The sequence below is a fragment of the Gymnoscopelus microlampas genome (assembly GCF_963454915.1).
Source record: "Gymnoscopelus microlampas genome assembly, chromosome: 14".
In the NCBI taxonomy this organism is placed as follows: domain Eukaryota; kingdom Metazoa; phylum Chordata; class Actinopteri; order Myctophiformes; family Myctophidae; genus Gymnoscopelus; species Gymnoscopelus microlampas.
Window position 1 is genome coordinate 34,497,114 of NC_139951.1, and position 20,000 is coordinate 34,517,113.

The 20,000-nt window shown below is 42.7% G+C and overlaps 1 protein-coding gene across 2 annotated transcripts in view; it reads right to left on the reverse strand.

Moving 5' to 3' along the window:
• uts2r (urotensin 2 receptor) overlaps positions 1–17,945 on the reverse strand; it is a 49,511-nt gene extending 31,566 nt beyond the window's left edge. For both annotated transcript variants that reach the window (XR_014602302.1, XM_084078967.1), the window contains exons 1-3: positions 17,425–17,945; positions 14,736–15,460; positions 13,750–14,130 (exon numbers count right to left, since the gene is read on the reverse strand). Coding sequence is in view for 1 of the 2 variants with exons in the window: in XM_084078967.1 (XP_083935093.1) it covers positions 13,753–14,130; positions 14,736–15,458 (1,101 nt within the window). In the remaining variant the exon portion in view is untranslated. The remainder of the gene's footprint in view (positions 1–13,749; positions 14,131–14,735; positions 15,461–17,424) is intronic.
• Between the last annotated feature and the right edge of the window lie 2,055 nt (positions 17,946–20,000).

Genomic DNA, 20,000 nt, shown 5'->3' on the forward strand with positions numbered 1-20,000 from the left:
AAAATTTTTTGTCTTCTTCTTTTCTCTTTACCATGTATGAGAGCTCAGGGTAAATATGTAAGTACTTGATACATTTTAAAGATCTCCATTGCTTCTCCTCTTTGTCATACAATGTCTACCATCCTCCTTTGGACTCGACCGCTACTTATCTATGGGGTTAGAACAGACTCAAAATTATCTGTATCCGTGAAAGCAGATTTGTACTCGTAGAGGCAATTCGCAACAAACAGTCTGTAAGTGTAAATCAGATTTGTACTAGTAAAGTGCAATTCGTAACTCAAATATCAACATCTGTAACTCGTGTATCAACATTTGTAACTTGTGTATCAAGATTTGTAACTTGTGTATCAACATTTGTGTGTCAACTTATACATTTTAGAAGGAGATTTATGTGTGACTTTCCACCGATTTGTGTGAGTAATTATGAGACTCTTTTACCACACTGTTTTGTCATATGATTCGTAACTTGTAAAAAATAAAATCACCTATTTATGCAGAGTCATTTGTATTTGTGTATCTAAATGTACAACTCGTAAATCAACATTTGTGTGTCAACTTAAGACATTATAAACGCAAATGTAGCTGTGACTAATTTTGAGACTATGCTGGTGTTCAAACAGTCTCATATATATTCGTATCTGTAAATAAGATTTGTACCTATTTTCACATTTGTAACTCAAATAACAACATCTGTATGTCATATATGAACATTTGCAAGTCAACTTTGAAATTATAAAACTAAATGTAGCTGTTAATGTACACGGATCTGTGTGACGAATTATGAGACTGTTGTCCCGTGTTAAATGCAAACAGATCTGTGACTCGTGTTGGGAGCAGTACCGAGTGCCTCCGCTAGATGGCGGTGTGAGTACACGATATGCTCGGCTACATGATTTGCTCGGGGTCCTGTGCTTGCTACCGACGTCACACACTATGATTGGCTGTACGTCTGAACGATGACGTGCACATTGTGATTGGCTTGTGGCTTTTTTTCTTTTCAAAACTTTATTGAACACTGTTACAAATCACACAAATCAGTGTTACTTTATGGATAAGTCTTGTTTATTATTTTAAAATGAACGTCTTTTTCCAGTGGTAACCTATTTATATCATTGATATATTAAATAAGTTTGAAGAGGCTTAATGGTGATTATTTAGTGAATTATGGACAATGTGTTTGTTTTAACAGAACGTTTAGAACGTTTTATTAATTAAGTTTTATAGAGGCTTGATTATTTAGTGAATTATGGATAATTTGTTTGTTTTAACATAACGTTAATATGTTTTCGCGATAATATATTTGTGTCTCCATAATATTAATATATGATAATATATAATAATATATAAAGATGTCCCCTGGTTCTTTTTGAAAAATACAAAAAAACTTCTAAGTACAAAGTACCACCAGGTCTCTGCGGAGGGGGTCCGCTCCACCCAACCACGTACCCAGGATCGGGGTGCCTCGGTCTGGGTAGAGAGGGACCGCCAAAGGGGGTCCCTGGTTCTTTTTGAAAAATACAAAAAATCTTCTAAGTACAAACCAGGTCTCTGCGGAGGGGTTCCGCTCCACCCAACCACGTACCCAGGATCGGGGTGCCTCGGTCTGGGTAGAGAGGGACCGCCAAAGGGGGTCCCTGGTTCTTTTTGAAAAATTCAAACCGGTCAGGTGGGCACATTGGACATCTGGGCACACAAGTTTCTAGACAACTGGGCACACCGGATAAGTGGGCATACGGACATCTGGGCACACGAGATGAATGGGCACATGGACATATGGGCACACGAGATGACTGGGCACACGGACATCTGGGCACACGAGATGACTGGGCACATGGACATCTGGGCACACCGTATGACTACCAAGGATTTTTGTGTTCCTTTGATATTTAAGTACCCCCCGCCCCCCCACTGTGAGAGAGAGACGGTGGGAGACATTGTGTAATGTCTGTTACTGAGATAGTGTATTGCAGTGTGTCCTTGCTGTTCTGACAGCATCCTCATCCATTTGTTGTGAGCTGTGTATTGCCTCTCCCATGTGTGTGTGCGTGTGTGTGTGTGTGTGTGTGTGTGTGTGTGTGTGTGTGTGTGTGTGTGTGTGTGTGTGTGTGTGTGTGTGTGTGTGTGTGTGTGTGTGTGTGTGTGTGTGTAGGTTGAATCGGTGGAGACTCTTACATTCTAACCCTAACCCTAAACCCTAACCCTAACCTGGGTGGAGGGTGATTATGCGGGTGAACTCAGTGGAGGAGGGCCATTAGGTGTAAGCAGTGGGGAGGGACCACTAGGTTGAATCAGTGGAAACTGTCACATCCTAGGCCTATACCTAACTCTCATCCTAACCCTAGGGGGGTGATTATGCGGCTGTCTGAGGAGGGGAACTCAGGAGCGTCTGCTCAGGAACTCAGGAGCAGACAATTCACAGCAGGGGTTCACTAATCTCTGGATTTCATAGAAAGGGGGGGCACATCAAAGCAGAGTGCCCAGCTGTCTTGTGTGCCCACTTGACTGTGTGCCCAGTTGTCTTGTGTGCCCAGTTGACAGTGTGCCCAGTTGACTGTGTGCCCAGCTGTCTTGTGTGCCCAGTTGACTGTGTGCCCAGTTGACCTGTGTGCCCAGACGGCTGTGTGCCCAGTTGTCCGGTGTGCCCAGTTGGTTTTTGTGCCCACCTGACCGGTTACCATATACCGTACAAAGTACCACCAGGTTGAAAAATACCCAGATACCCAGACCGAGGCACCCCGATCCTGGGTACGTGGTTGGGTGGAGCGGACCCCCTCCGCAGAGACCTGGTTTGTCCTTAGAAGATTTTTTGTATTTTTCAAAAAGAACCAGGACCCCCTTTGGCGGTCCCTCTCTACCCAGACCGAGGCACCCCGATCCTGGGTACGTGGTTGGGTGGAGCGGACCCCCTCCGCAGAGACCTGGTTTGTCCTTAGAAGATTTTTTGTATTTTTCAAAAAGAACCAGGGACCCCCTTTGGCGGTCCCTCTCTACCCAGACCAAGGCACCCCGATCCTGGGTACGTGGTTGGGTGGAACGGACCCCCCTCCGCAGAGACCTGGTGGTACTTTGTACTTAGAAGATTTTTTGTATTTTTCAAAAAGAACCAGGGGACATCTTTATATATTATTATATATTATCATATATTAATATTATGGAGACACAAATATATTATCGCGTTATGTTAACGTTATTAACGTTATGTTAAAACAAACAAATTATCCATAATTCACTAAATAATCAAGCCTCTATAAAACGTTTTTACTAAAACGTTCTAAACGTTCTGTTAAAACAAACACATTGTCCATAATTCACTAAATAATCACCATTAAGCCTCTTCAAACTTATTTAATATATCAATGATATAAATGGGTTACCACTGGAAAAAGACGTTCATTTTAAAATAATAAACAAGACTTATCCATAAAGTAACACTGATTTGTGTGATTTGTAACAGTGTTCAATAAAGTTTTGAAAAGAAAAAAAGCCACAAGCCAATCACAATGTGCACGTCATCGTTCAGACGTACAGCCAATCATAGTGTGTGACGTCGGTAGCAAGCACAGGACCCCGAGCAAATCATGTAGCCGAGCATATCGTGTACTCACACCGCCATCTAGCGGAGGCACTCGGTACTGCTCCCAACACGAGTCACAGATCTGTTTGCATTTAACACGGGACAACAGTCTCATAATTCGTCACACAGATCCGTGTACATTAACAGCTACATTTAGTTTTATAATTTCAAAGTTGACTTACAAATGTTCATATATGACATACAGATGTTGTTATTTGAGTTACAAATGTGAAAATAGGTACAAATCTTATTTACAGATACGAATATATATGAGACTGTTTGAACACCAGCATAGTCTCAAAATTAGTCACAGCTACATTTGCGTTTATAATGTCTTAAGTTGACACACAAATGTTGATTTACGAGTTGTACATTTAGATACACAAATACAAATGACTCTGCATAAATAGGTGATTTTATTTTTTACAAGTTACGAATCATATGACAAAACAGTGTGGTAAAAGAGTCTCATAATTACTCACACAAATCGGTGGAAAGTCACACATAAATCTCCTTCTAAAATGTATAAGTTGACACACAAATGTTGATACACGAGTTACAAATCTTGATACACAAGTTACAAATGTTGATACACGAGTTACAGATGTTGATATTTGAGTTACGAATTGCACTTTACTAGTACAAATCTGATTTACACTTACAGACTGTTTGTTGCGAATTGCCTCTACGAGTACAAATCTGCTTTCACGGATACAGATAATTTTGAGTCTGTTCTAACCCCATACTTATCGCCTTGTTGTTTCAAACTGGTTCACTTCTAGGCCAAACCCTGGCCTACTGCATCTGTTGACACCAATACCCAACACCAGCCTCTGAAAGTAGCCCTTTTAAAAACAAAAAAAAGCTAAACTAACTTTTAAAAGTGGGACTTTCAGATCAAAAGCTTTGGTCTGAAGGTCCCGAGATGACTCATTAGGCCTTGCCCTGTAGCCCAAAAATTCTCTCTGAAAAGCATTGGCAGAGTGCTGGGAAGTGCTGGGAAGGGCAATGAAGTGCTTAAGTCGGGTGAGTGGAGAATGGCCACGGTTGAGTTTGAAAACTTTGTAGCTATCATTCAGCTATGTGAAAAAAGCAGCACTCCCCGCCCCAGAAAAACTAAACAAACACAACATCTAGATGTAAAGCTCAATGAACTCAGGAACAAAAAAAAGCTTTCTATTCAGATACAGTACAAACCAAAGGGTGGCTAGACTATGCATAAGAAACTGGAAGCATTTTAGCAAATCATACTGAAGTTACAAAACACTCACATTTTGATTTCGAAACCCATGTTTCATCCACTTGAGACTTTTCCAAAGTCAGAGGTTACAGTAATGTGAAAGAAGATAACAGGGTACTCGATCACTCCGGTCTCAGTGTAATGTTCCATAACAGCAGTGAGTGGTGAGCCAAGGTGCAAATTGATCACAGAGGTGACAGGTAGTATAAGACCATGCCTGACAACCCAGGCAATATCCATTACAGTGAGTGAGTCAGTCAGTCAGTCAGTCAGTCTATCATCTATCTATAAGACAAGGCTGGGCTTCCCTTTCCTGGGAAATGAGCCAAGCCAATGTAATAAGCTTACACATGCGGCTGAGAAATCAATAGTACAGTACTCATCGTGTGTGTGTGTGTGTGTGTGTGTGTGTGTGTGTGTGTGTGTGTGTGTGTGTGTGTGTGTGTGTGTGTGTGTGTTTGCGTGAGAGAGAGAGTGAAAGAGCAGAAAGAGTGTAGTTGTGCGTGTGTCTACTGTCTACTGTGTGTCCTTGAATGACCTCTAAAGAACTGCCCTCTGCCTGATCCTTACATGTGACCCTCGACTAAAACAACTGGTTCATTGGCCAGCTCCTCTCTGTACAGAAAGCCTGGGGGAAAGGGATGGGGTGATGAGACTGTCTCTCATGAATTCTTGTTTCGTTCGACCCGTTGTGAGCTTGTATTGTAGATCGTCTATTTTCGCGATTACTGAAACATTTTGGAAAGTGAAAGTGGATAAGTGTGTCTGTGGGCTTTAGAAATATTAAACCAATGAAAAGTCTTATCAAGAGTTTGTGACTAACTAACGAGTACACAGGATCCATTGGAACACAGGCTATTTTGTCCATTTCTTGAACAGTTTTGGAAAGTAGCGCAGTTTCCATCCAACAGTGATGATATCCTCTGTGGCATGATAATGTCGCCTGGATGAAACTGTGTCACAATGTATGTGGGTCTAGGGAGGGATTACCATGTTCATGTTGTCAGATTGTGCATGAAAAATTATGTAATCTCCGTAAAGGAATGCAATATTTCATGCACATGGACAATTCTACTGATAGGTAGCCTTTTTCTTCTCCTCCTCTCTCTTCGTGGTGATACTCACAAGGTTATACAATGATAAGTGGTGCATCGACATACAGTCATTCATTCACACACCCTGATGGCAGAGATGACCATGCAAGGCAACAACCTGCTCATTGGGAGCAGTTAGGGATTGTGTCTTGCTCCAGCTTAAAGGGATATTTAGCTTTCAAACATGTTTGAAAGTGACATATCCCTTTAAGGACACTTCTACATTAAGCCAGGAGGAGCCGGTGATTGACCCAGAAACCTTCCTATTCCCAAGCGGCCGCTGCCTCTTGTAAAAAAAAACTAAAACAAACACACACACACACACACAAAAACAAGCACACAAAAACACTTACGTCTTCCTCCCTTTCTCTCTATCTCTCACTCTTTCCCTTCCTCAGGCTGAAAACCACCTTTACTTTTTACCTCAACGAGTGAGTTGTGTGTAACTCTTGTTCACTGTGGTCTTACTTTTTTATATTGTTTTTATATTGATTGTTTTGTACCTCCTGTGCTGCCCTTATCTGTACATTTTACAATTATATAAAATATATTTGTATGGAGCTATTTGATGGTTTTCATTTTGCCTTGTGTTTTATTTTGTAGTGATATTTGATTATTGCCTGTAGATCAGCCATCCCAATTGTAGCCACTAGAGGCGAAATGGTACTCAAATCCTACAAAGTGGGTGCCGGCGTCTGACGGCAAATCTTGCGAATGTCCTATGTTTACTAGTGCTATCCGCCAGAGTGTGTTGCTGGGACAGAGAAAGGTCGATAATAAAGCAAATTTTCTTGTCTCTCTGAGAAAAGGCATTTTAGTATGAAAATCTTGGGAAGATTGTGTAGCTTGTGGCGATTGGGTCCAATTTTTAGTGCAGTGACCATGGGGCTTAAGAATGGTTCAGAAGCTGTGTTCACGTTACTCTTCCATTGGAATTAATAGACTGCAACCTGCTTCCGGTCTCCTAAACAGGCGGCCACCTTCTCCACACCGATACGGGAAGTAAACCGGAGATGACAGGTCTTTCTTTTATTTTCTTCTTGGGGTGTACTTATGTTTTATGGACTGCTGTGATCCTTTTATTTTGAAGTAACGTTCCTAGTGTTTCCTGTTGTCCTTGTAGCTGTTGTCTGTCTGTCTTGTCCCACCTAGTCTGATTGATTATTGTTCATTTGTGTCACTTGTGTCCTGTTTGCCCCAGCCAATCCCTGTGCTGTTTATTGAGTTCACATGTGTCTAGTTAGCCCTGTGTCTGTTTAAACTCCCTTCTGTTTTCTGTTGACTGCCAGTTTGTTAATGTTGTTGCCATGTTCAGTGTTCCATTTTGATCTCCTAGTGTTCTCAGTATTCCTTGTGTTTCTTCCCAAGCTCCTAGTGTTTCCTGGTTTTGGTAAATAAATCATCTTGCACTTGACCTGCTCTTCCTCTGCCTGTCGGTTCTGCATTTGGGTCCTATCTCCTGAGTCCCACCATGACAGATTGAGGATTTACAGCACTTTTCACATACAGTTTGTCACACGCACAAAGTCTTAAAAGCTCATCTAGCATTTTGAGTTCCCTGCATTCCTAAAGTACACTTTTGTTTTACACCAACCTACTGCATATGATTTTCTAGTGATTCGCATCACCTTTTCAGATGTTCACTATTTTTCCTTTTATTCAAATCACAATTTGAATGGAATATTTTGAAACAAACTCTTTCAACTGTGTCAATATAATTGTATACTTTAACAACCATTATTTTTTACAGTCTAATGCAGTGTCATCTTACTTGGCTTGTTGTTTGCAACATGTGTAAAAATGTGGTCTCAAGTTACGGATTGCAGCTTTAATGCAAGGTTATCAACCTTTGCTATCTCTGGAAGTTGAATAGTAAAGAATGAAGCAGAAAGATATGTCAAAACTGATAGAACATAATCTATGGCCACTGTTTATGTACTGCAAACTAGTCGGGGTGTATGCGAAACAGATGAATAATGAGCAAGTGTGTCCCCTTAAACATAATCAAAGGTAAACCTTTGGCAGTTGCATTTAAGGTTAGAAAACTTTTTTTTTTTAAATATGAAGACCTCCCTGATTCATGTGTCTTCTCAAAAACACAAGTGAGGATGTTTTTGCTTTTCTTTGGTGGCCTACAGTAGCCTATGCTGTGGCAGTTGCCCATTCTGCCCTGGCTTGCCCTCTTTATATCTGAGTGCCCTATAGCCAGACTTATCTTCTTGGCATCACAATCTCTACTTCCTCTGCTGACTAATTTCCTCTCCTTATCATGAAAGGAAAGGGCAGGTATTTAAATATGCCACTATGACAATGAAAACACAATAACTTTGGGTATATGAATATGGTACATGGGAGTTATGTAAAAGATGCAGGGGTTTCAAATATTCATTTTTCTTACTATTTGATTTCCCCCCCGATTTTTTTTTTTTTTTTGCATTCAGTGTGTGATCTGTTTCTATACATTAGCATGGTGATTGGGACTGTTTAACTAATAGCTATTATCAAAGCAGGGCCACGTTGTTTAAGAGCCCCAGAGGCCGTTCCCTACTGAGATTGTGCCATATCTGATTTTGTTTTGCTGCTGAGTCGTAACTGCTTCAGTGCAGTGTTGCCATAGAAGGGAATTAATTACATGAAAGTAAGTGAATGAAAACACAAATGCCCCATTCCTTCCAAGCCAAATAAATTGTCTGATACATTTTTGTTGCCTATTTCAGTGCAATCTTGCAAACATGGGGGGCCATGTTACTCCTTCATGTCCTTATGTAGTTCGACCCGATGAGTGGAAGTTTACACATGACATTTGTAGTAAACAAGGTTGTTATGAACAATAGTGGTTGCGAAATGGACTTGACCCCTCCGATTTCCCATGCCAGAGTTTGTACACTGGCTATTTCCTGGAGTTGCTTTGTTTTTGCAGGGATGAGATGCAATCTGCATCTTCCATACAGCCTGCCAGGCAACTGTCACTGCTAAGGGCGACTGACACAAAGTTCAGCCTGTGGCAACATTTTAAAAAGTTGCTTTTGAGAACATACCTTGGCTTGTACCTACTGTACAGGACAAATTACATCCAAAGTGAGTGTGTACAGATTTAAGAGCGGAATACAGCCTTGGAACCATTTTCTCTTGACCGGTTGAATTCTCCAACTACCCACTGATCACTAGATTGATAGTATATGAAGCAACTGTACTAACTGTACTGTAAAACACTTTTCAGTACACAACATCTGCTTGTAAAACAAATAATGATAAAAAAGCAACACAGAATACAGTATTCCTACAGTTTATAAGGAGCGGTTTGCTGATTAAATGGTTGGTGGTTGGTCCAATCAGAATCTATAAAACCATGGCAGTGGGACTGCTTTCAGTGGCAGATACAAAAGAATGTCCGCTTCCAGTGTTAACAGACCTGTACCAAGAATCCTCATGTCAGGGACATGTCTAAGTTAGGTGCACAGGGGGACCAAGAGCTTCAAATAAGAAACCTACAATGAATAAAATGTAATAAAGTGGAGCTGAAATAGAAGAAAATGTACCAGTACACTGTCAAGTGAAATTACGCTATTGTATAAGGTTCTATGACAGAAGAGATATGATATACATAGATTTTGTGTGCACAGAGTTGGAGTCAGAAGGATCAAGTTATATTGAAGGCTTATCTAGCACTAGCTTTATCTTACTGCCCTCCGTCAGGTCACTCATTCACAATGTCCCTCTGCAATAAAAATAAAGCTAATGTTATTCTCCTGGATGGTGTGCCAAGTTAGTGAAAGCTGTAATGCCACGCGAGCTTGTAGATCGGCTATTTTTGGCTTTAAGGTTAGAGTTGAAAATGGCAATAAATAAATAAAAATGCATTCCCTTCAAAAAAATACTGATATCCTCTCAAGTATAGTAATACTGTGTGTGTGAAACGTGAAAACGCAGTGTTTTATACATCTATTAGATTAAATGGAATTATAATATCTAATGAATGAACCTCAACATTGTGATGCTTTCCCTCGATCTACAGTACTTAAAATACAGTGGCAGACAATCAATTATCGCTTGGTGTAACAGAATAAGTAATGAAAAGGGTATCATGATCCCTGAGGGGAAATTACTATCTCTTTTGCGGTGAGCACACAGGTAAGCAGTTACAATAGCAGTTAAGTGTCTTGCTCAGGGACACTTCAATACAGAATCAAAAGAGAAAGGGAAGAGGAAGAAGGGGGGCAAGGGGAAGAGAGAGGGATAAAAAATAAAAAATAAAATAAGCCTGGAGGAAGCTAAGACCAAACTAGGACCATTTACTTGCTAGATGGCTGCTCTACCTACTGAGGCAGATCGAGCCACTGCTGCCCATGTCTTTCAGAGTTTTTCTTATCTTATCTTGGCTAGACAAGGCTTAAATTTCCATTTGTTTTAGCAAGAGATTGTGTGTAGCCTAAATTGCATTGTAAGTGGAGAAATGCTTGTCTGTGCCCTCCCAAACATTTGTCCTGCATGGTGAGTGTGGAAAAATAAAAATAATAGACTCATAAATAATGCTTAAAACTGTAACCAAATAACCAACGAAATTAAATACTTTTAAGCTGAAACTAAAATAAGAAACAAATAAAGCAAATGTTCAGTATGTTTTGGTGAGTGTCTGGTTGAGAAAATGATGTAACATTTAATTGAAAGCATGCATGGGACAAAATGGTGAAACTACATCCACGTTGTCTCCTTCCCACTAATTGTTGTTAAAAGTGCACTGAATTATCTTTATCACAAGAGGTTGAGCTTTGTTGATTTAAAAAGTGTAGTAGTAGCAAGAGCAATATTTTCCAGTCACATCTTAGGATTTGGGTTTGATTTGAAAGACAAGTTATTATCAGTAATTAATGGTGAGGACCAGGAATTAATGATGAGTTCATGATAAATGCATGATGAATTAATTTATGAGTTCATCCTAAATGTATCATTAGTTAAGCGTTAATTACGTGTATGAATTTGCCCCCTCAAGTAAAGAGTTAGAGTGATGTGGGACATGTCTTTCATGTTGCCATATTTGGTAACAGTTTTAGAAAAGCAACAAGCCACGCAGGGCCATGGTTTACCGTGATTTTAGAACAGCTAAGAGGGTTGGATGCTCACTTCACCTCTAATTAGCTGCTCTCAAATCCGTGGTAAACCATGGGCTTGCGTGCCTGCATGGTTTTGTAAAAAAATCGATTGACTCCCTGGTCTTTCATTTGCTTCTATCTGCGGATGTGTGTTGTTTTTCTAAGACTCAGTCTGTATTGGGCATTTTGCCGGAGTGATTGTTGTTTGGGTTGATTTTAACTGAGCGCTCTCCCTTCCTTTCGGCACACGGAGAGACGTTTTCTCTCCTACCCCTTTTAGCCGTTCCAAATAATGAAAGCTGGTACAATGTGCAAGTGTGCATGCACATGGAGGACCATGTGCTCTGCCCTTGTGAATTATGGTCGTTGTTGTCACTCAGCGAGGTGCATTCTCGGGCAAAGACGAGGGGGTCACCACTGCTCTCACAGTAGTGTTTACTGCCTTGAACCACAGGCAAAATAAAGTAAACCACAAAGGTATGAAAAGACATCGGTTCTCTTTGCCGATGGGGTTAATTATAAGAAAACCTGATATTATAATCAAGCTGTATGAGTATATAGTTTCCTCAGAGACGTTATGAGAATGAAGGATAACTACTCAGAGAAGGTCCCCTGCTGCTTTAGCTGGGTTACGACAACGTGTGTTATTGTTTCCATAAGCCTGACCAGTGGTTGAAAACCCCATGTGGAAAAGTGTGTTATTGCTTCTGCTGTTAAAAAACAATATATCTTTAGTGGCTACAGTATTTCATGCAGTATATCTGTCTCCTTACACATACAAATCCCTCAATCAAATCAAACCTCTAAAAGTTTATTGAGGAGACCTGCATTGTCAAAGGCACACTATCCATTTTGACCATTGACTTTCGGTTTCCTGTGAACGTTGTGTGTTTGTGCATGTATGCGTGCACGTGTGTCTGCATCCTGCCCTTTTCGGTGAGCGGGTGATCTACAGCTGTAGCACAAGTGCAGAGTTGCGTCATAAAATGGAGTGCTTGTGTGCCCTAGTAGTACTCAGACCACCCGCCCACCCCCCCAAGCCCTGCTCTTCAACCCTTATTTCCCCTCCAGTGCAATCAGCATATCACAAGCAGCCGGTTTCCTCTCCAAGGAACACTTAAGACCAGGGCTTGCAATGTATAAAGCTGGAGACGGTCACCCAGATAAATACATAGATACACTGACACGCATGCATGCAGATATGCGTGCACACACACAGCCACGCGCACACAGGCAGACGGACACACGTACACCACCGGCAGATTGTTTCAGCCACAGACTGCTTAAGGAAGCCCTTGCAACTAACCCTCAGCGGGTTTCCTCCTAATCAAGAACAGCTCCGCTGGCCGCGACATAACCCCCCCCGTGTGACTCTTGACTGGGTGCCACACAGGCGATTGAGGCAAACAAAAAAACACCTCGGAGAGCAGAAAAGAAAAAAAAAGCTACATTGAAAACAGAGGAGAGTAATCTTTTACCGATTGCCATGTAGGGACAGAGCAACCGAACTCTGAACAGACAAGAATGCAGACAGTTGAAAGTGGACTGTGGCCAGGCAGACAGGAGGAGGGCAGATTTAGATGAGGATTTGTCATAAGATGCTGAGACCTCAATTTCCATGCACTAACCTTGTTCAGCGATTACACCACGCATCCCTTCTTTAGGCATGCCATTGTAGGTGAAAATCTTTTTTTATCAACATTTTCAACATTTATCAAAACTTTTCGAACATTTTCAGAAATGGTCAGAAATAGCCGATCTTCGAGTAGTAGTAGATGTTTTCAACAGGTATAGTGCCATAATTGAGTTTTGAATTGAGGCTTCAAGGTACATACAGGTCAAGGGAGAACAGATGTTTAGATGTCTCCCAGGTATGAATTGGGTAACAGTTGACTGAATGTTTATTGTTGTCCAATAAAAGCACAAGTTCCCTCAGATTCGTCCCGGCTCTGTGCACGAACAAGAAAGAGGCACCGCTTGTCAATAACAGACATGTTTACAAATGTATCAGGAAGCTCAGGGTTCCCCTGTAGACAGACATGTCTACACATGGGAACCGCAGTAATGGAACCCATCTGACTGCCGCATTAGCCCCCCAGGATCAGACGTTCCTCTCTTAACAAAGTCAACAATCCCAAAACATCCAGAGCCACACACAGGCTGAAGAACTGGTACAGTACAGTGGGTACATGCAGGATTATGGAACATTAGTTTTAAGATTTGATCAGGAATGTTGTGGTCAACTGTTGTTCGAAAACTGCCATAACCACTTAAAGGGATAGTTCACCCGAAACATAACTTTTTTTCTATCGATTAGTCACCCCATGGAGAATTGAATTCAAGGATATTTTTTTTGTTTTTGTCGCACTTTTAAGCCAATAATTTGATGGCCAGCGGACCAGTAGGCCGGTAGGAGACTCTTTGTGTCTCCTATACCGGAACCGCTGCCTGTCATCAAAATATTGCCTTAGGAATGCGACTAATCGAAAGAAAAAATGTAATTTTGGGGGTGAACTATCCCTAAGCCCTATCTTCGTACAAAGAATAACGAAAATAGTGGCTCGACAAGCTCACAATGCTTGTAGATATGGGCTAATCCTAAATGTTTTAGAAAGTTTTGAAATGTTGTGCCTATGATGACATGTTCAAAATAGGTTGAAAGTGGTTAATATTAGCATTCCTAACAACTCACATAAGTGATACAAATTAAAATGAGTGACAATAAAGATAATCACAATCAGCTGGCCCTACCTCTCACAGACTGCTGTTGTGGGTGCGCAGGGATGCGGTGTGCGTGAGCACAAAGCTCTCGGTGCACTGCTGGCTGCTGGAGGACGGCGAGCGTCGCGGCGAGCGCTGGAAGCGGTTCCTCCGGTTGAAGTAGCTGCCAGCGGTCCAGGAGCGCTGGTGCTTCCTCAGGTACTCCTTATAGTTCTTGGTGAGCAGCGTGTAGAGGAAAGGGTTGATGCAGCTGTTGGAGTAGGTCAGGCAGGTGGTCAAGTAGTTGATGTTGCGTTTAGCTTTGGAGGACAGTTGCAGCGAGGTGTGGAACGTGCCCAGCAGCTGCCAGATCCAGAAAGGCAGGAAGCAGGCCCAGAAGATGAGCACAATGGTGAAGATGAGGTACAGAACCTATAGGGAGAACACAGCAGAGAGTGCAGTTAGTGGTGGACATGGTCACTAAATTAGTGATAAATCTATTTATTTATACCGCCACCATTGAAACTAGGGCGGCAGTGGCTCAGGGGTAGAGTGGCCGGTAGAGCGGCCAGGTGGCAAACGCAAGGTTCCCAGTTCGATTAGTTAGTGTCAAAGTGTCCTTGAGCAAGACGCTGAACCCCTAATTGCTCCCGATGAGCAGGTTGGTGCCTTGCATGGTTTCCTCCGCCATCGGTGTATGAATGTGTGCGTGAATGAGTGAATGTAATGCACAATCTATGTAATACGCGTAATGTAATCTAAGCACTTTGGATAACAGTGCTATATAGGTGGCACTGGTGGGCACAGATAAGCACATACTGTACCAACGTGTGCTGGTATGTGACAGCAAGAGGAGCAACAGTGGAATGAAGTGTATTTAAATAAGCTGCCAAATTGGTCAGCTGGTTGACACATCACAGTTACATAACCCACAAAGTGGTGCACACATGCATGTGACCATGCCTCTCGAGTGTGTCTGCCTGAACTATAGCCTGAAAGCTATGAATAATTAGTGTATGAAGAGGTCATGCACCAACCTTTTGATTTGGCAGTTTCTTTGTCTGTTTGAAAGTCTCCGTCTGCGAGATCCAGTAAGTGCGCGCCAGCCGGATGTACAGATAACCGATGATGAGCCCCGGGGCCACGATGCTGGTGCAGAACAGGAAGGAGATGTAAATTTTGTAGGAGTACGGGGACAGGGTGGGCAAGCACAGGGCCTTATCGCCCCCCGTCCACAGCTGGATGGTCACGATCATGGGCAACGTGAGGACCAGGGAGGCAAGCCACACCACCAGAGCGATGGCCTTGCGGTAGCTCTTCGACCGCTTGACCGTGTCGAGTGGCTTGAGCACGGCGAAGTAGCGCTCGGTGCTCATGACGGTCAGCGTGAAGATGCTGGCGTGCATGGTCAGGAAGTCCATGCTGATGAGGACGCGGCATCCCACGTCCCCGAAGTACCAGCCCTTGAGGAAGTGGGTGCAGACCACGAAGGGGATGGTGAGCAGATACAGCAGGTCCGCCAAGGCCAGGTTTATGATGTAGATGTACATGGAGGCCGCCACCCTCATGGAGTGACACATGACCACCAGGGTGTAGATGTTCCCGGTGACGCCCACCAGGCACATGATGGACAGGATGGTGCCGATGGTGAAGGTGGTGGCCATGTCCTCGTGGGACGGGGGCAGGTCCGGAGGTGGGTCGGTGGCATTGAGGACCCCCTCCAGCAGCACCGTCAGGGGCTCCATGGACACTGTGGTCATCGCTGGATGGATGGTTGGAGCAGAACAGGGGATAGATGGAATTAGACAGAATTACAGATGAGAGGAAAGTCAAAGGAACTGAAATTCTTTTCCCTTAGAAATTCTTCTAAGGGAAAAGTTGAAAAACGTGGCCATTTCAATTATATCTCATAAGAATCACTAAATATCATAATCTTTGCAATTAGTTAAGAGTTTTTTTTCTCCTCTTTTTTTAATTACATCCGTCTAATGTGTGCATGATTCTTTGCAGATGCTTCTGCCTGCCTGCTAAAGGCCTAAGATTTGTTATAGCCTTGTTGAGTACTCTTAAGAGAGAGCAAATTCCACCTCTAAGCTCCGTTTCAGGGAACAACTCACGTAACAGCTCACGTAACAGCCTCTAGCTAAGGTCAATGCAATTACAGTTTTATTGAAAGTAAAGCGTAATCACATTGCGTATATTACTGGAAACTAACAGAGCGCAGACACTGGTTAGACTGACATATGTGATTTAGGATGTTCTGATATGGCAACTGAACCCCTGTCTCTGACCTCAGCTGGCCTCCTGACTCATGGTATACATTAACATCTTAAGTAAATTTAACTGTGAAAGTGTTCTCATTTAATGGTTAAACCTACTGTGTGTAAGTCCTTTAACAGGGTGTGACCATTGTAGGAATGATGTCTTTGGAGAATATGATATAATTAACACTTCAGACACTTACAAGATGTCACATATCCATGCTTGCCAACAACACAACTGAACTAGTTCCTTCTGGATAATTATTTTGTGACACGTTAAACGGTAAATGTAAAAACCTTCAAAGTCATGAATTATCAGTAAAAAAGGCTACAGACAACTTTTCAGTATATGTTTTTAGAAACAAAACATATGTTACAGGTGAAAGACTTAGAACAGCTACTGTAGATCATACCAATATTCTGTAAAATGTTTAGCATGTGCTGTAAAAAGTAAAGTAAATTTGGAGGCAGTATAATATTTTATGTGCGAGGTCACTTATGTAATCAAATAGAGATTTCAGTCAGTTAATGCAGAAACACATGCACTCTTCCTTTGACGGCGCACACAGTAGATGATGTAGTTTGACTCTATAAACCTTTTCTTCAAAATCTACCCTGATTTCTGCAAATGCTCTATTTCCACACAAGATATACAGCATATTAATTTCTAGACATTGCCCCCCCCCCCCCCCCCCCCCCCCCCCCCCCCCCCCGCCCCCCAAAAAAGAAGAATGAAATTGGACCAATCCTGTTGATGAAACACAGACTGTGCCTCAGTCAAAAGTCTCTCTCTTTGTAGAGAGACAAATGCTGAGCTGTTGAGGCTCAGACAGGAATCATCGTTAAAGTATTCTGCCCTTGGACCCTGTGGCTGCCATGGTGCCAAACGCACCACAGACTGAACAAGATAGGGTCAATATCACATCCAAAATCTTCCCCTCCTAATTATCGGACTTGCTCTTGCAGATAAGCATTGACACATTAGTCTACAGTGTGTGTGTGTGTGTGTGTGTGTGTGTGTGTGTGTGTGTGTGTGTGTGTGTGTGTGTGTGTGTGTGTGTGTGTGTGTGTGTGTGTGTGTGTGTGTGTATGGTGTGTGTGTGTGTGTGTGTGTGTGTGTGTGTGTGTGTGTGTGTGTGTGTGTGTGTGTGTGTGTGTGTGTGTGTGTGCGTGCGCACACATGTAATTGTTAACTTGTAGACCAGTGGTTCTCAAACTTTTTTAATTTCAAGGAACCCCATTACTCTAAGAGTGTATACATTATACCAAATGGTCCATTTGGTTTAATGTGTACATGTCCATTTGGACCAGCTTCAAGTAACCCTGAAGGTCCCTGGACCCCACTTTTGAGACATTCAAGTATACCTCTGCTTATTGTGTGTATGTGTGAGCCCCTCCCTAGCAGTGTGTGTAACTGTGTGTGGGAATACCTCACAGAGAGAAAGTGTGCTCCGTCTTTGCTTACCTTGACAGTGTGCCGGGAAAGTGGGCTTTAACACTTAACTCCTGGTCTCTGGCTATCAGCCATGCTTTCGCTCACTTGGGTCATCCAAACTTCACACATACTGTACTACAAACATTTCATGCTCCATAAAAGTCCTACTGTATGCACTCCCAAAGAGCATCTGAGTTATGAAATAATTATGAAATACAGTAATAATAACCCAAATTATAAGCCAGAGCTTGAGGCAAAAGAAAATCAAAGGTGTCCTCCTCCGCTGCTGTGTGGTAAAACCCCTGCCATTGATGAATAAATAAATAGTCTCTCAACACAAAGTCAATACATCCACGGTGCCCAGATTGAATAGAAAGGAGCTTTGGACGGAGGCTTAAAACTTCTCTCCTGTTCCCTCTCCCCCTAAGCACCTTGATTGTGTCCAAGACCCACGTGTCTGAGACGGCGGCTGACAAATGGACTTTTCCAGGAGATAAGCAAGCCGCGGAACATCTGCGGAATGATGAAGAAAGATGTGAGGATCACGGTAAAGCTACAGCTGGCTACGGAGAGGAACCCCCCACCCCCCCACACCTCGTTCACTTAAGAGAGGGAGAGTGCCAGAGGGTGAGAAGCGCTTGTGAGTGAGTGAGTGAGATAGAGAGAGAGAGAGAGAGAGAGAGAGAGAGAGGGAGAGGGAGAGCAGAGAGAGAGAGGGAGAGGAGTGCACTGGTAGAGGCACTGTCGCACAAAGTGGGAGGGAGAAGCTGAGAGAGCAGGCGAAAGGGGAAGAGAGATGGGGAGGGCTGGGGCATGAAGGGAGGTATGTAGGAAATATGTTCTCTATCTCTCTCCCTCTCTCTCTCTCTCTCTCTCTCTCTCTCTCTCTCTTTCACACACACACACACACACACACACACACACACACACACACACACACACACACACACACACACACACACACACACACACACACACACACACACACACACACACACACACACACACACACACACACCTTATGCCATCGATTTCCATGCTAACAGGAGTGGTACAAATGGAGCCATGCAGAGCCCTAGCAGGAATGAGATGCATGCCATGTCTATAATTCCCCTGTCACACGCATATACTGTGCATCGTCAATAACAATCACCCCAGAGTCTTATCTGTGTCATGATTGTAAATGGATATAGGCATGGCCAATGTCAATACGCTGCAGTTCTCCCGAGGATATTATTTGGATGTTAAGGGCCACGCCTATCTAAACATTTGGAGACTCGCTCAACCGAGTCTGTTGATGCTCACAGAGTCAGACAGGGAGAGACAATGAGCTCTCTCCCTTTCCTTTTTTTCCCATCTTCTCTCTGTTTCTCTGTATCTCTCTGCCTCCCTGAGACTGTTTGTTTTTACTGACAAACCCTAACATTATCAAACTAATATTAATAATGATAAAACGCTTGTATAATTAAGTTAAGCCATGTTGCACTCACAGCATGTTCCTATTTCCAGGACCAGAGCCACAGATGTGATTTTTCATGGAACTCAAAGGCTCAAATAATATAGTCTCGATCTGCCAATCTGTTGTCTGCCCACTTATCTGATGATCAGCGATTTCCCGAAGGCATAAATGGTTCCAAGCAGAGATGGACATTTAACCACTTAAACCCTATACTTAGCGGACCGAAGTCCCCCAGGGCTCTATATTAAGCCCCTTCCTGTTTTTCGCTGTGCCTTAAATATCTTCCGAAAATAGCCGCTCTATAAGCTCACGTTGTGAGCTTGTAGATCTGCTATGTTCGCCCCAGAATATAGGGACACTAGGGTTCATGGGGTTAAGACATTTTCATTTCCAGTATTTTCAGCCAGGGCCCTTTTAACCTCCAAGGTCAGGCTTCCATTCATAAAGATAAAGACCACTTGATGTTCCCTATAAATAATTTGCCACTCAGTCAGCCAGTTGAGCCCCTTCTGGGCACCTCCATTGTGAACGAAAAACAAAACGAAAATAGCCAATATTCATGTTTGTAGATCTGCTATTTCCCCCAGAATAGGGACAGTATGGGTTCATGTGGTAAAATGGAGTATAGCTGTCATTGTCTCTCTTCTCTTCTCAAGTCCAATACTCATTCTGCTGTCTCCTTCCATCTGTGCCTTCCTCCTTTCTGCACCAACCATCCATCCATACACACCTGGCCAAAGTCAAAGTAATTGCGCTCAGTGCTAGGTTTGACTGCACATCCTGTGTGCACCGAATTCATAAATGCACACAGGACCAGCCATCCCCACACACATTCAGAAAGAAACTGATAAAAGCATGCCATGATGACAGAGGCTGTATATCTGTTCCCCTGAATGTGTATGGCGATAAGGGCACGGTCACGCATGCGAGACCTCAGAGACGTCCATTTCCCATGTTTTCATGGGACATATTTATTTTATATAATACCTTTGGAGACTGTGTGACTTTTATATTTCTGATGAACAGTTAACCACCTCAGACTGTCATGCATGTCTTTCACATTATCACTCAGCTGCAGTTGTGGCATCCCTCTGTATCCATGTGTTGATGTACCTTCTGTCAAATGAAAGAATGTGAAGGTCTGAGA